The sequence below is a fragment of the Rutidosis leptorrhynchoides genome, chromosome 1 (genome assembly GCF_046630445.1).
Source record: "Rutidosis leptorrhynchoides isolate AG116_Rl617_1_P2 chromosome 1, CSIRO_AGI_Rlap_v1, whole genome shotgun sequence".
Lineage (NCBI taxonomy): Eukaryota > Viridiplantae > Streptophyta > Magnoliopsida > Asterales > Asteraceae > Rutidosis > Rutidosis leptorrhynchoides.
The window spans coordinates 523,892,271-523,906,534 of NC_092333.1; the positions used below are offsets into that span (position 1 = coordinate 523,892,271).

Consider the following 14,264-nt stretch of genomic DNA (forward strand, 5'->3'; position numbering starts at 1 on the left):
GTACTAGGGCTTGTTTTTAACGTTGCATTGTTTTGTTTCAAGGTAATTTTGTATGTATGCCGATTATGATGAAGGGTTGTTGTAGAGGGTTAGTCAATGTATAATGTATGTTGATCAAGTAGACAGCGCTATTTAATCAAACAAAATTTTCAAATATGTATCAATTGTAATATTACTAGCTCATAAGATATATTTTAATTTAATACTGTGTATTTTAATTAAAAAATTTATCATGTCATTATAAAAATCTCTTAACACTTGATTTATATATTATGATGAAGTATTTGTACTTGTGATATCTCTTTAGTGTGTAGTAATTCTATGAATCCGACCACTCGCCTATCCTTTTGTGCACCTTTCGTTTTCTAGCTACCACAATCACAATTTTAATGGTTAAGTCACGTGAAATAAAGAGAAAAAGTAAACCAAGGTGTTTAATAATTTTTATATTATATTGTACATGAAGATGAAGATGAGGGGTACATATCCTAGAAACAGCTGTCTCCTACCAAAGCATTCGACACTTTACTTTTTATGTTTATATATTGGCCTTCTTTATTTATGCATTTTCGCTTACAATCATCCATTTTTCAGTTTAAAACGCATAGAAAAGAAGTGTGTTTAATATAGTTTATAAGTTACTACGTCCGATTTATGATAAGTGTCTAAAATATTATAGTAAAATTATATTTCATTTTGAGTTCTATTTCTTCATCAGAATAGATTTTTTATTTTTATTTTTTTTGACGAAAAACGTATTATTATAAATAAAGAAAAATAGATCCGGCGTTACAAGATTTGTTAAATTGACATATATGAATTTGTATGCCTTTGCCCTATTACAATTACATTAGAACAACAATACTCGAGATGAAACCCCGAGACAACCATAATCGATGATCAGAAGCTGATGCTTCCTTGAGGTAACCGCCGCCTAGACTACCGAATTCTGAAAAAAGTCCTCACCTGAATCGAAGTCAGCAACGGCGAACAACAATCCACGAGCCCACCCACCAAACCGCAATAACCCCCACCTGATAACACTGAACCCAAATTGCTCGACGGCCAACTCAAGAACACCCACCTCTGTAGTGACCCGAACTTTTCCATGTTTATATATATTAATTGAGATTGATATTTACATGATTAAATGTTTCCAACATGTTAAGCAATCAAACTTGTTAAGACTTGATTAATTGAAATATGTTTCATATAGACAATTGACCACCCAAGTTGACCGGTGATTCACGAACGTTGAAACTTGTAAAAACTATATGATGACATATATATGAATATATATATATATATATATATATATATATATATATATATATATATATATATATATATATATATATATATATATATATATATATATATATATATATATATATATATATAGTTAACATGATACTATTATAAGTAAACATATCATTAAGTATATTAACAATGAACTACATATGTAAAAACAAGACTACTAACTTAATGATTTTTAAACGAGACATATATGTAACGATTATCGTTGTAAAGACATTTAATGTATATATATCATATTAAGAGATATTCATACATGATAATATCATGATAATATAATAATTTAAAATCTCATTTGATATTATAAACATTGGGTTAACAACATTTAACAAGATCGTTAACCTAAAGGTTTCAAAACAACACTTACATGTAACGACTAACGATGACTTAACGACTCAGTTAAAATGTATATACATGTAGTGTTTTAATATGTATTTATACACTTTTGAAAGACTTCAATACACTTATCAAAATACTTCTACTTAACAAAAATGCTTACAATTACATCCTCGTTCAGTTTCATCAACAATTCTACTCGTATGCACCCGTATTCGTACTCGTACAATACACAGCTTTTAGATGTATGTACTATTAGTATATACACTCCAATGATCAGCTCTTAGCATCCTATGTGAGTCACCTAACACATGTGGGAACCATCATTTGGCAACTAGCATGAAATATCTCATAAAATTACAAAAATATGAGTAATCATTCATGACTTATTTACATGAAAACAAAATTACATATCCTTTATATCTAATCCATACACCAACGACCAAAAACACCTACAAACACTTTCATTCTTCAATTTTCTTTATCTAATTGATCTCTCTCAAGTTCTATCTTCAAGTTCTAAGTGTTCTTCATTAATTCTACAAGTTCTAGTTACATAAAATCAAGAATACTTTCAAGTTTGCTAGCTCACTTCCAATCTTGTAAGGTGATCATCCAACCTCAAGAAATCTTTGTTTCTTACAGTAGGTTATCATTCTAATAAAAGGTAATAATCATATTCAAACTTTGGTTCAATTTCTATAACTATAACAATCTTATTTCAAGTGATGATCTTACTTGAACTTGTTTTCGTGTCATGATTCTGCTTCAAGAACTTCGAGCCATCCAAGGATCCGTTGAAGCTAGATCCATTTTTCTCTTTTCCAGTAGGTTTATCCAATGAACTTAAGGTAGTAATGATGTTCATAACATCATTCGATTCATACATATAAAGCTATCTTATTCGAAGGTTTAAACTTGTAATCACTAGAACATAGTTTAGTTAATTCTAAACTTGTTCGCAAACAAAAGTTAATCCTTATAACTTGACTTTTAAAATCAACTAAACACATGTTCTATATCTATATGATATGCTAACTTAATGATTTAAAACCTAGAAACACGAAAAACACCGTAAAACCGGATTTACGCCGTAGTAGTAACACCGCGGGCTGTTTTGGGTTAGTTAATTAAAAACTATGATAAACTTTGATTTAAAAGTTGTTATTCTGAGAAAATGATTTTTATTATGAACATGAAACTATATCCAAAAATTATGGTTAAACTCAAAGTGGAAATATGTTTTCTAAAATGGTCATCTAGACGTCGTTCTTTCGACTGAAATGACTACCTTTACAAAAATGACCTGTAACTTATTTTTTCGACTATAAACCTATACTTTTTCTGTTTAGATTCATAAAATAGAGTTTAATATGAAACCATAGCAATTTGATTCACTCAAAACGGATTTAAAATGAAGAAGTTATGGGTAAAACAAGATTGGATAATTTTTCTCATTTTAGCTACGTGAAAATTGGTAACAAATCTATTCCAACCATAACTTAATCAACTTGTATTGTATATTATGTAATCTTGAGATACCATAGACACGTATACAATGTTTCGACCTATCATGTCGACACATCTATATATATTTCGGAACAACCATAGACACTCTATATGTGAATGTTGGAGTTAGCTATACAGGGTTGAGGTTGATTCCAAAATATATATAGTTTGAGTTGTGATCAATACTGAGATACGTATACACTGGGTCGTGGATTGATTCAAGATAATATTTATCGATTTATTTCTGTACATCTAACTGTGGACAACTAGTTGTAGGTTACTAACGAGGACAGCTGACTTAATAAACTTAAAACATCAAAATATATTAAAAGTGTTGTAAATATATTTTGAACATACTTTGATATATATGTATATATTGTTATAGGTTCGTGAATCAACAAGTGGCCAAGTCTTACTTTCCGACGAAGTAAAAATCTGTGAAAGTGAGTTATAGTCCCACTTTTAAAATCTAATATTTTTGGGATGAGAATACATGCAGGTTTTATAAATGATTTACAAAATAGACACAAGTACGTGAAACTACATTCTATGGTTGAATTATCGAAATCGAATATGCCCCTTTTTATTAAGTCTGGTAATCTAAGAATTAGAGAACAGACACCCTAATTGACACGAATCCTAAAGATAGATCTATTGGGCCTAACAAACCCCATCCAAAGTACCGGATGCTTTAGTAGTTCGAAATTTATATCATATCCGAAGGGTGTCCCGGAATGATGGGGATATTCTTATATATGCATCTTGTTAATGTCGGTTACCAGGTGTTCACCATATGAATGATTTTTATCTCTATGTATGGGATGTGTATTGAAATATGAAATCTTGTGGTCTATTATTATGATTTGATATATATAGGTTAAACCTATAACTCACCAACATTTTTGTTGACGTTTTAAGCATGTTTATTCTCAGGTGATTATTAAGAGCTTCCGCTGTCGCATACTTAAATAAGGACGAGATTTGGAATCCATGCTTGTATGATATTGTGTAAAAACTGCATTCAAGAAACTTATTTTGTTGTAACATATTTGTATTGTAAACCATTATGTAATGGTCGTGTGTAAACAGGATATTTTATATTATCATTATTTGATAATCTACGTAAAGCTTTTTAAACCTTTATTGATGAAATAAAGGTTATGGTTTGTTTTAAAATGAATGCAGTCTTTGAAAAACGTCTCATATAGAGGTCAAAACCTCGCAACGAAATCAATTAATATGGAACGTTTTTAATCAATAAGAACGGGACATTTCAACCTCGAGACCGCATCAACCAGCAACCCAAATCATAACCCCGTTAGACCGCATCAGAATAGATTTGAGTGAGCAATGAAGAGAATTTATTGCTGGAAAATAAAATTAATATCGAATTCTAAATATTATGCCAAGTCAAAATCGACACTTTAACTTATGGAATAATACTATTATCAAGCAACCTTCATGGTATTGACAAATAGTTTATATAGGTTTTATACGAATTTAACCTTTCAAGTTTTTGTAAAAAAAAAAAAATAAGTTGTATGTTTTGTACTTGTAGGTAAAAACTATAAAATATTATTAAAAATAAAGTTCTAAAATAAAACGTAAGAACCAGTCCTTAAGAGTTTATTAATTGTCCATGTTCCCTTTAAACATTTATATGTGATTATTAGTATTAGAACACATACATACCAAGCTTGTTTAATATTGACTATTAGATCATGAATTAGATACAATATTCTACAACTTTGAACAACCATTAATATTAGATTCAAATGCATAAATTTTTATAATTGACCTATTTGCTCAATCTAAGTTGTTGGCAAAAGTAAAAAATAAATAAACTTTGGTGGAAAATGGTAATAAAATAAAGTTTAAGGACATAGTAGTAACAAGATGAAAAAAGATTCCAACTCACCTTTTTATTCTTCTATACTACTCCCCAAGTCAGCAACCACTGAATAAAAGTGTGCAAGAATCAGAGACCCCTGCAGTAAACAGTCTCAAAATAAATTCCCCACATTTAATACTCACAACCCCCAATTTCATTCACTCACTCTCTCTTCAGCATTTCCCCACAAATTTATCATCCTCATTATTCCCCAATTCTCAAACCCTAGCTTTATAATCCCTAAATGGGTTCTTCATTTTTTCAGTTTTAAGATTCAAATCAAGACTCGAAATTTACACATTTACCAAATTACCCTAGACCCATGGCGTCAATTTCCACTTCAAGGTACTTTACAATCCTCTGTTTATTTACTTTGTACTTCAAATCTTTAAATGCAGACTCAAATTCATCTTTTTATTTCAAGAATTTTGGTAAAGATTCAAACTTTGAGTCTGTTCTTGCACTTTATGGTAATGCAAATGTTGTGAATGATGGGTTAGCCATACAACTCACTGCTCCAATAGTTTCTAGTGCTGGTAGAGTGATTTACAAAAAACCCATTAAGTTCTATAGTGGAATCCCTAAAAAGTTGGTGTCTTTTTCGACTTATTTTTCGTTTTCAATGTCTCCTGATTCGAGAAATGGAGATGGGTTAGCTTTTATTGTGTTTTCAGATGGGTATCCTGTGGATTTGTTTGATAATAATACATTTGGGCTTCCTGGTGGGGGTAATTTTAAGTTTTTGAGTGTCGAATTTGACACATTGATGGATGATAAGTATGGTGATAATAATGACAATCGAATTGGAATTAGTTTATCTAATTTTGTGTCATTGAAAGTAACAAACTTTTCATCTATCAGTATGGGACTCAATAGTGGTAATAGGCTGCAAGTTTGGATTGATTACGAAGCAGGTTCGAGGCGATTAGAGGTTAGAATGAATAAAATTGGTGAAAACCGGCCTGTTGATCCGTTGCTATTTCGAAGAATTGATTTGCCTAAAATTTGGCCTGAAAATGAGGAGTTTTTTGTGGGCTTAAGTTCATCAAATAGGAACTCTACACAGCTATGTAATGTGTATTCATGGAGCTTGAGTACACGAAGATCCCCCGATTGGATGCATTCTGAACCATTGGATCCATTTGTTTACAAAGATAGTGTAGAAAATGAGATCAAGATCCATAAAAAAAGTGATTGTGTTATGCGGATTCTTTCTGCACTCATACTTGGGGTCGGATTAGGAGCTTTAGGAAGCTTTATTGGTATGTTTATATGGACGATATTTGCAAATAGGCGACTGATTGCAATTACGCCTGAAGATGAGTGTGCAATAAAACCTGTGGTAGATGAAAAAGTTTCAGCAAATGAAAAGCAATACGTAAGCGTTTGATTAGTTGTTTAGATGTTATTTCTTGTGAATTGTAAATGGATTTTGCTTGTGATCTTTGTAATAATTTCGTGGTATGGTGTTACTATAAATTCGATGATCAAATCATCTGAATCTAGTACGTGTTCTAGTTATATGTTATGAACAAGATGTGGTTTTGTTTACCTTAATATTATGTCTCCTTTTCTTACTTTAGAAGATCTATACTGGTCATTAAATTCATTGATGTCATAAATTACCTAAATTAACAAATTAGTGGTGTTGTGGTGGAGAATATGGTATGTGTTTAGTGGCATTTGAATAGTGAATGCTTTTGTGTTTTGGCATGTAACTGGTTTCTTACTTGCTAACTTGAAAGGAGAAAGTGCTGATTCATCTGAAAAGGAAAGAAAAAGAACACACTTTACATTATTTTAAAGTATGGTGGGCTTGTACAGTATGCATGGAATGTTGTACTTTTTGTATCTTTCTTGTTACCAGACTTCCTTTTTCTTGTGATGATTGCAGTGCTTGTAATTTTAAAATTTGGCAGACATTGTAGTGGTGGTGGTCTGTTGATCTTGGAGGGACCTCCTTCAAAATACTGACATTTTTTTTATTTTATTAAATAATATATAGTAGGTCTCTGTTTTCTGTTTTCTAAGGGAGTCATGGACCGCACGAGTGTAGTGCTCATGACTAGAAGAAGTGATTAAGTGGCGTTGATGTGGCAGTTTCGTTCTGGGATGAAGTACGTCATGGTTCATGGTTGGGAGTGATGTCATGGTTCATGGTTGGGAGTGATCTCATTACCAGACAGCATGTTACTCATCATGTTAATGCTCGTTGCATAACGGAAGGAAGCAACGATAAAAGAATGAATGTTGAGTACTCTTTATATGCTTTTAATAGTGCGAAACAGCATAAGCCAAGAAAATAACAATCCTAAACTATCTGTTTCTATCCAAACCTGTATTCGCTTTGTTCCTAAAATCTGCACTTCAAATGATTGGCTACTACACTCTCTATATCGCGGTACCGAGCAAATCTACGTGTATTACTGTACAACCGACACAAAAGAATTCACTACCCAAGTGATGAAGATATAAAAGAATCAAAGAGAGCATATAACGGACTACAATTGCGACCGCAGTGAGTTATCATGGCTCGGTAGTTGACTAGTCAATACCTGAATATTCTTCTTTTTCGACTCACCGCAAATGCACCCAGGTAAAGGGTTTGCGTAAAAGCTCTCTTCTAGCTTTGGATTCAAACCAGGTCTCCTTTTGTATGGTGCACCCACTCGATCTTTATGGATCGTTTTGACTTGGGAACTAAATGTGTCCCACGAGATCATACCCGCATCCAACTCATCAATCAACTTAACAAAATTTAACCGGTCAGGGTTAATCGTTTTACGGAACCCTTCGAACATCCGGTGTCCTTGGACCGCCTTAGCCATATTCCCATCGTATGTGTAAGCAAACACGTCGCTTTCAAGTGCGACAAAATAGTCAAGGGCAGCTAGGCGGTTTTGGTAGCGATTAAGAGTGACTAACTCATCTGGAGTCGCGAGTGTGCTGTGTGAAACCACGTTTGGGAACTCGCGTTGGAAAGCGTTCATACTATTATTACCGTAGATTTCACCGGCTACAATGTAGATTTTGGTGTGTGTAGGGTAACCCATTGCTTTAAGGAACAAAGCAGCTTCTCTAGGTGACATTGGACACCCTCCTTGTTGTCTTTTTTCTGACCCATTTATGTTTTTTTCTTTCCAATGTTTCACATTATATCTCATTGTTGCAAGTACTTCAGATTCTTCTGTTGTTAGGTTATGGCTGCACCCTGTGAACGCGAGCATATCCTTCTCGTACCTGTAAAATGATCACATGGTAACATTCTTACAACAGAAATAGACATTCGTGTGATTGGGTACTGCTATTGTTGTTGAAATGGGCTAGACGATGCTCATTTTTGTTTACAAACTACTTAGTATACTTGGATCTGAAAAAAGTTACTCCGTAGTAGGTCAACATAACCTATTTATCCAACCCAGTTGGCCCGCCCAATTTATCACCTACAGAAATTGTTTTAGTACCTCAAATGTAATGCGATGTAGGGTTCCTCGTCGCTTCTAAGTCTATGAACAAGTTTCCTACCAAGGCTCTCAATCTCATCTGAATAACGAAGAGCTTCATAGTTTGCACGACATCGAAGTTTCTGATAAGACGACGAGAGCCCGTTGTTGACGAGTCTTGCATCTGAATGTGTAAATTGGATCACTTTGTGTTTTCTTAACAAGGCCTTCATTTCCCCTCTATAATAACTTGCCTAAATCATCAAATTCAAAAATTTTGTTTAAAATAACATATGTTATCAAGTGATAAAATCTAATGAAAATGATGCTTTACGACGAACACACCTTTGACCATGAAACTGGAGCCTTGACAAATGGTTTCACCGTTGCGTAATTTGTTGGTAAAGACTCAACAATTTCGACATCCTCTTTCAAGTTATTGATGAAATGCCTCCAATCGAAAATGTCCTTAAAGTCACTACAAAATGAAAGAAACTAGATTTCGGTTAGTTGGTCATTGGTGGTTGGTAGTTAGTAGTTAGTGGTGGCTACCCGCATTTTCTACGTAAGGTTAAAAATAGTTGAGTATAAATAACCTACCTAGGATCCGTCCAAAAAGATTGATGATCAAGAGACGGGAGAACAAGCGTAGCATTCATCATCTTCGCGATTGCCACCATGTCACATATCTAATATATGATTAAGACACACGTAACCAAAATCAGATACGTTTTTAATCCGGATTTAATAGTGTTTAAGCACGGAACGATTAAAATAAATATAAGGACGAAAACTTACTCCTGTCCTCATTTGATTCAATCCGCCATTGGCATGGACGAGAAGATAGCCGATAGTTGGGAAGCCACTCTCTGAAATTTAGAATTAGAATCAACGATTAAAACTTAGCTTATTTCTGGTTAAGTCTAAACAATCAAAATTTGACTGCAGTAAAACTGACTAACATGACTTACTGCTTCGATCTCGAGGTCTATCGATGCATTGATGATAGCGACTGCTATTCGGTTTCATCCAAATTTCTGGGATCTGACAAAAAACAAGTTTAACCTTTACATCTCGCAAACTTTTCGTCAGATAATTAAATTTTAAATCTAGTAGTACGTATCTTAATCTTAACAACAACACCACAACAACACCAAAACCAAATACCACATAAGTGGTGTATGGGGAGGTGAGATGTAGACAATCCTTCCCTTATCCGAGAATAAAGACAAGTTATTTCTCCACTCGGAGTAAAACACTCTCAAAAGTAGAGAAAGTCATCTCTCTCTCTATTCGACGGATAAAGAGATTGATTCCGAGTGGACCTCCACCAATAAGTAGGAAAAAAAAAATTAAAAATTAAATGAAAAATAAAATTGAGACGCCATGAAAATGGCAAAATCAAATTTACATGGGTTTTAAATCCTGTCTGAAATTTAATTTAAGCTCTAAGAGTCAGTCAAGTCGCCAATAAATCGACGTTTGCTGTCGACTCAATAATTAGAGCCCGTATATTTAACCTTAAAAACAATAATAATGAATAACGTTAATAGTATTAGGACATTTTAGTTAAAAAAAAAAATGTATATCATTATCCAACCTAGGTTGAGTAAACATGACAACGTCACGTATAGTTCGAATCGTGTTAAGTGCTTTCTCATGAAATACGTGTGCCATCTAAGTTACGTAGCCAGTTAAATTAGTTAACACATGACATCTTAGTAGTTATTGTGAAAAGTCATATCAATTAAACGCTTATAAAGTATTAAAGTTGATTGATTATCGACTTATAAAGTCTAATAATTGGACACTTTTCACATACTAAGACATGGTTAAAGAGTCTAATTTGGACACTTCACCTATTCGACTTATAGAGTACGTAAAGAAAAATAAATGGTACTTGTATAGTTGACTAGACCCAACAAGGTTGAATCATGTTCACAAAAAATTTGCAACTAATATTTTGTAAAACTAAGTGTCATAATGCTACAAAGAAAAAGAAATATAGAAAAAATATTGATAATTGTGAGGCATATTTTGTACTCCGTATAATTTATTTCTAAAAATTTGTGGATTCAAAATTTATATAAAAAATTTTAAGTGTGACACGAGGGTAATGATGTAATTTGGTAATATGTGAATGCTTTCTTAACGGTCAACTAAAGATAGATTTCCACTCGGTTTCGTTTTTGGTATTTTGTCAAACGGGACTACGGGAGACATTCCAAAAATTGAATACTCTGGCAGCCCATCATTATTTGTTGGACTATTATAACGGAAACTATTGTAGTAGTAATTTATTTATTCCAAAATTTACATTTTGCAGGTTTTACCTTGTTTTACTGTTTTTTTTACTACATTATTTCGTACTCTACATTAGACAACACCTAAATGACTACTAACACCTTTTTTTTTTTTTTTTTTTTTTAAGGCAAACCTACAATATACACACGTGCTCGGCTATGCTTATTATTTTATTTATTTATTTATTTATTGAAAGGCAAACTTACAATCTACACACGAAATCACGAAACCTCTTGGTAGAAAGGTTCATCTCATACCGCTAGGTCAAGGGCCCTTTGGTAAATGACTACTAACACCTGAACATATTACATTTATAAAAATAATAATGAATCGAATTTAAAGAAATAAATTTTTTTATCAACATCGTCGGTGTTCAAGCTTACCGGGAAATCAAATTACAAAAGGAGACTTCATGTGTTTTTCTTACAAAAGTCATATACAAAGTTACTTTCAACAAGAATTTATATTGGATTTTTGTTAATGGATTTTATAGAAAGGGTATTATGTTTATACATTATACATATATTTAATTGTGGTAAATGGTGTCAACCTATGATTAGTTGACACCATGTGTTAATAGTAACTCCTTTTTTTTCTTTCCAAAACATGATTTGCCCAACACCCCCCAAACTACTAACCAAATACCATCCGGATCCCCTTGACCCGCTCCACCAACCCGACCCGAATACCCGCTAATGTAGCTACAGTACTTTTTTTTTCGAAACCAACCCGCAGCGAAAGCGCGGGCCAAAAAACTAGTTAATAATTAATTACCGTAGTCATGAGATAATACTATTAAATTACGTACATTAAATTTTTAACTATCACCAAATACGAAAAATCCCCTGTTGGGTGCAAACCCAATCCCACATTGGTTGGGGATAAATGTCAAGATCAACATATAAGCTCATGAGTGTCTCTCTCTACTACCAATTGGTTTTAGAGTAATTTGAGAGCTCATGGCTTATATGTTTGGTGCTTGTTGGGCTATAACCGATCCTTTCAGTGGTATCAGAGCGGGTTAGCCTAGAATTATGTGGATTAATCGCCCCAGTTAGACAACGATAATGGATCATTGTGTGTGCCTTATATCAAAAGATCTCCCTGATTTGGCCTTGGTCAGGTTGAGAGTTGCGGGTAATGGCCGGCGATATAAGATGAATGGATCATGTGCGGAATATCGTTGAAGGGGAGGCCTGGTGATGTGGTCTTCGGTTTGAGGGGAGGATTGTTGGGTGCAAACCCAATCCCACATTGGTTGGGGATAAATGTCAAGATCAACATATAAGCTCATGAGTGTCTCTCTCTACTACCAATTGGTTTTAGAGTAATTTGAGAGCTCATGGCTTATATGTTTGGTGCTTGTTGGGCTATAACCGATCCTTTCATCCCCTCCGTTATTATTTTAGCAACTAATCACCATTCATTGGAAACTTTTAACAAGAAAAAGGTGGCGTTGTTATTGTTATTCCTGTTTAGTTTATTCTAAAGCAGAATATTTTTCAGTTGTTTAAGGTAAAACAAAACCACGACAATTGATTTTTCAACTGCTAAACAAATTTTCATACTACACCCATTTTGCATTAAATTCAATACACTAAATTAAACATAAATAAATACAAGTAGTATTAAAATCAAAAGCTGTTTAGTTAAAAGAAGCTTACATGGTGATTATAAAGGGACTTCTCTAAGACCCTTTTAGGCATTGAAGAAGAAGAAGTTGTTGATGAAAATGAATCAAATTCATCAGCCAACACTTTTTGTGCATGATCAGTACTTTTATAATAATCTCTTAATATCAACATTTGTTTTGCATTCGACCAACTTCTTCCGACCACCTCCGCTTCAATCTCCGCCACCGGACCACCACCATTCATATATGCAAATTTCACAAACACACTAAATCCCACAACCACTATCAAAAACCCCAATAAAGTACGTCTCAAATTCTTCCCTATTCTCCCATAATTACGTACTTGATGATGATTCATATTAATATTAACAATATTTTGCAGGTTATGATTATGGCTATGTATTGTGTTACAACAACTACCAAAACAATCAACTGCAGCCTCAGCTATAGAATCATTAATGTTTTTTTGAGGTTGTTGTTGATGTTTTTCTTGATGATTATGAGGAGGTATGATGACGTCAGCCATCGTGACATCGTTAGCACGACGGCGATGGGCGGAGACACCCCCGAAACGTGGACTACTCCCGGTGGTGGACGTGGGGGTGGGGCCACCGGTTGTCATGATCTATTTGATCACCAACAATCACCAATAACTCGAAAAGTACTCTCGATATCGAAACAAAAGGTGATATTAAGGATTAAAATTCGATAGGAGGGAAGATAATAATTATGATTATTATGATTATGATAATGATGATAATGGTAATGAGAATTAGAGGAGTGGGTTTACTTGAAATGAATGGATTAGAAATGAAAATGAATAATTGGAAATTAGAAATTGATAAAATTATGGGTTTAATTAAAAACAGAGGGTGGAAAGCAAAGAGTGTAAATTGGCGAAATAAAAGGGAGGTTTCATATGATTTGTGGTTGTCTTGTATTTTATAGTCATCCCCTCTAAATACGCGTTCCTTAATTCGTTGAAATTTATTTTATACTCTTTAGTAAGTCATCCAGCCAAACACTTAATAGTCAATATTCCGCTAATTGTCCAATAGAAGACCGTACCGAACTCTAGTTACCCGAGAAGAATGACTAATCCGACTTTATACTCTAGTGTACGCAGTCCGTTAAAAATACTTTCTGGCTGTTTCTAACCTTTCACTAGTCACTCAAAAATTCGAACTTGAAACCTCTTGCAAAGATGTCAAGGGCCCAACCAGTAGGCTAATTGTCCAATAGAGTGTTGGTAATATTGTAGATTCGGTAGAAACACTTTAACATGTGTTGATTTTGACAGCTCATAAAACTCACTATGTAAGAGTCGGACGCCTATAAAATACATTCATTGAATGCTTCATGAGTGGAAGGTTTGCTTTAAATCCCGAGAGTCGGTGTAGTTGTAAATTCACGACGTACAAGGAGATCGAACATGCGCCCAATTTTGAAAAAGCTTGCAAACACGGAGCCTCGAATTTTTGGTGACGAATACCACTAAACTTATAACGGTGAGGGTCGATGGTTGGTAATGTTGCACAATTATGTGTCTATATACTATTAGTAAATTACTTATCTTCAAGTGTACACAACGTAACTATATTTCTATTTTGGTATTTTTTGTATCAACGGATATGTTATTATTGGGATTTTAAGCTTAATTCAAGCTTAAATCAAGTTAGTTTTAAAACCCTCATATGAACGAGCACATTGGCTTCCTCATAGAAGATAAAACCTCGGGTAATCAAGTCTTCCGAACGCGAGACCTAGTACCGGGTGAATTGCGCATTATGCGCACCCTCTAGTCACACTCCCTTTTTGAACAATTTGGCGTAGC

At 33.7% G+C, this 14,264-nt stretch overlaps 2 protein-coding genes across 2 annotated transcripts; one reads left to right on the plus strand and one right to left on the minus strand.

Moving 5' to 3' along the window:
- Positions 1 to 5,372: 5,372 nt before the first annotated feature.
- On the plus strand, positions 5,373 to 6,440 carry LOC139841913 (L-type lectin-domain containing receptor kinase VIII.2-like). The gene has a single exon (XM_071832101.1). The coding sequence runs from the start codon at positions 5,373 to 5,375 to the stop codon at positions 6,438 to 6,440; it is 1,068 nt and encodes a 355-aa protein (XP_071688202.1).
- Positions 6,441 to 7,269: 829 nt separating this feature from the next.
- Positions 7,270 to 13,328, minus strand: LOC139877101 (O-fucosyltransferase 28-like). The gene is made up of 7 exons (XM_071864518.1): positions 12,462 to 13,328; positions 9,465 to 9,537; positions 9,292 to 9,362; positions 9,094 to 9,182; positions 8,839 to 8,971; positions 8,515 to 8,747; positions 7,270 to 8,290 (listed from the first exon to the last, which is right to left on the minus strand). The coding sequence occupies exons 1-7, from the start codon at positions 13,050 to 13,052 to the stop codon at positions 7,552 to 7,554; spliced, it is 1,929 nt and encodes a 642-aa protein (XP_071720619.1). The 5' UTR covers positions 13,053 to 13,328; the 3' UTR covers positions 7,270 to 7,551.
- Positions 13,329 to 14,264: the final 936 nt, after the last annotated feature.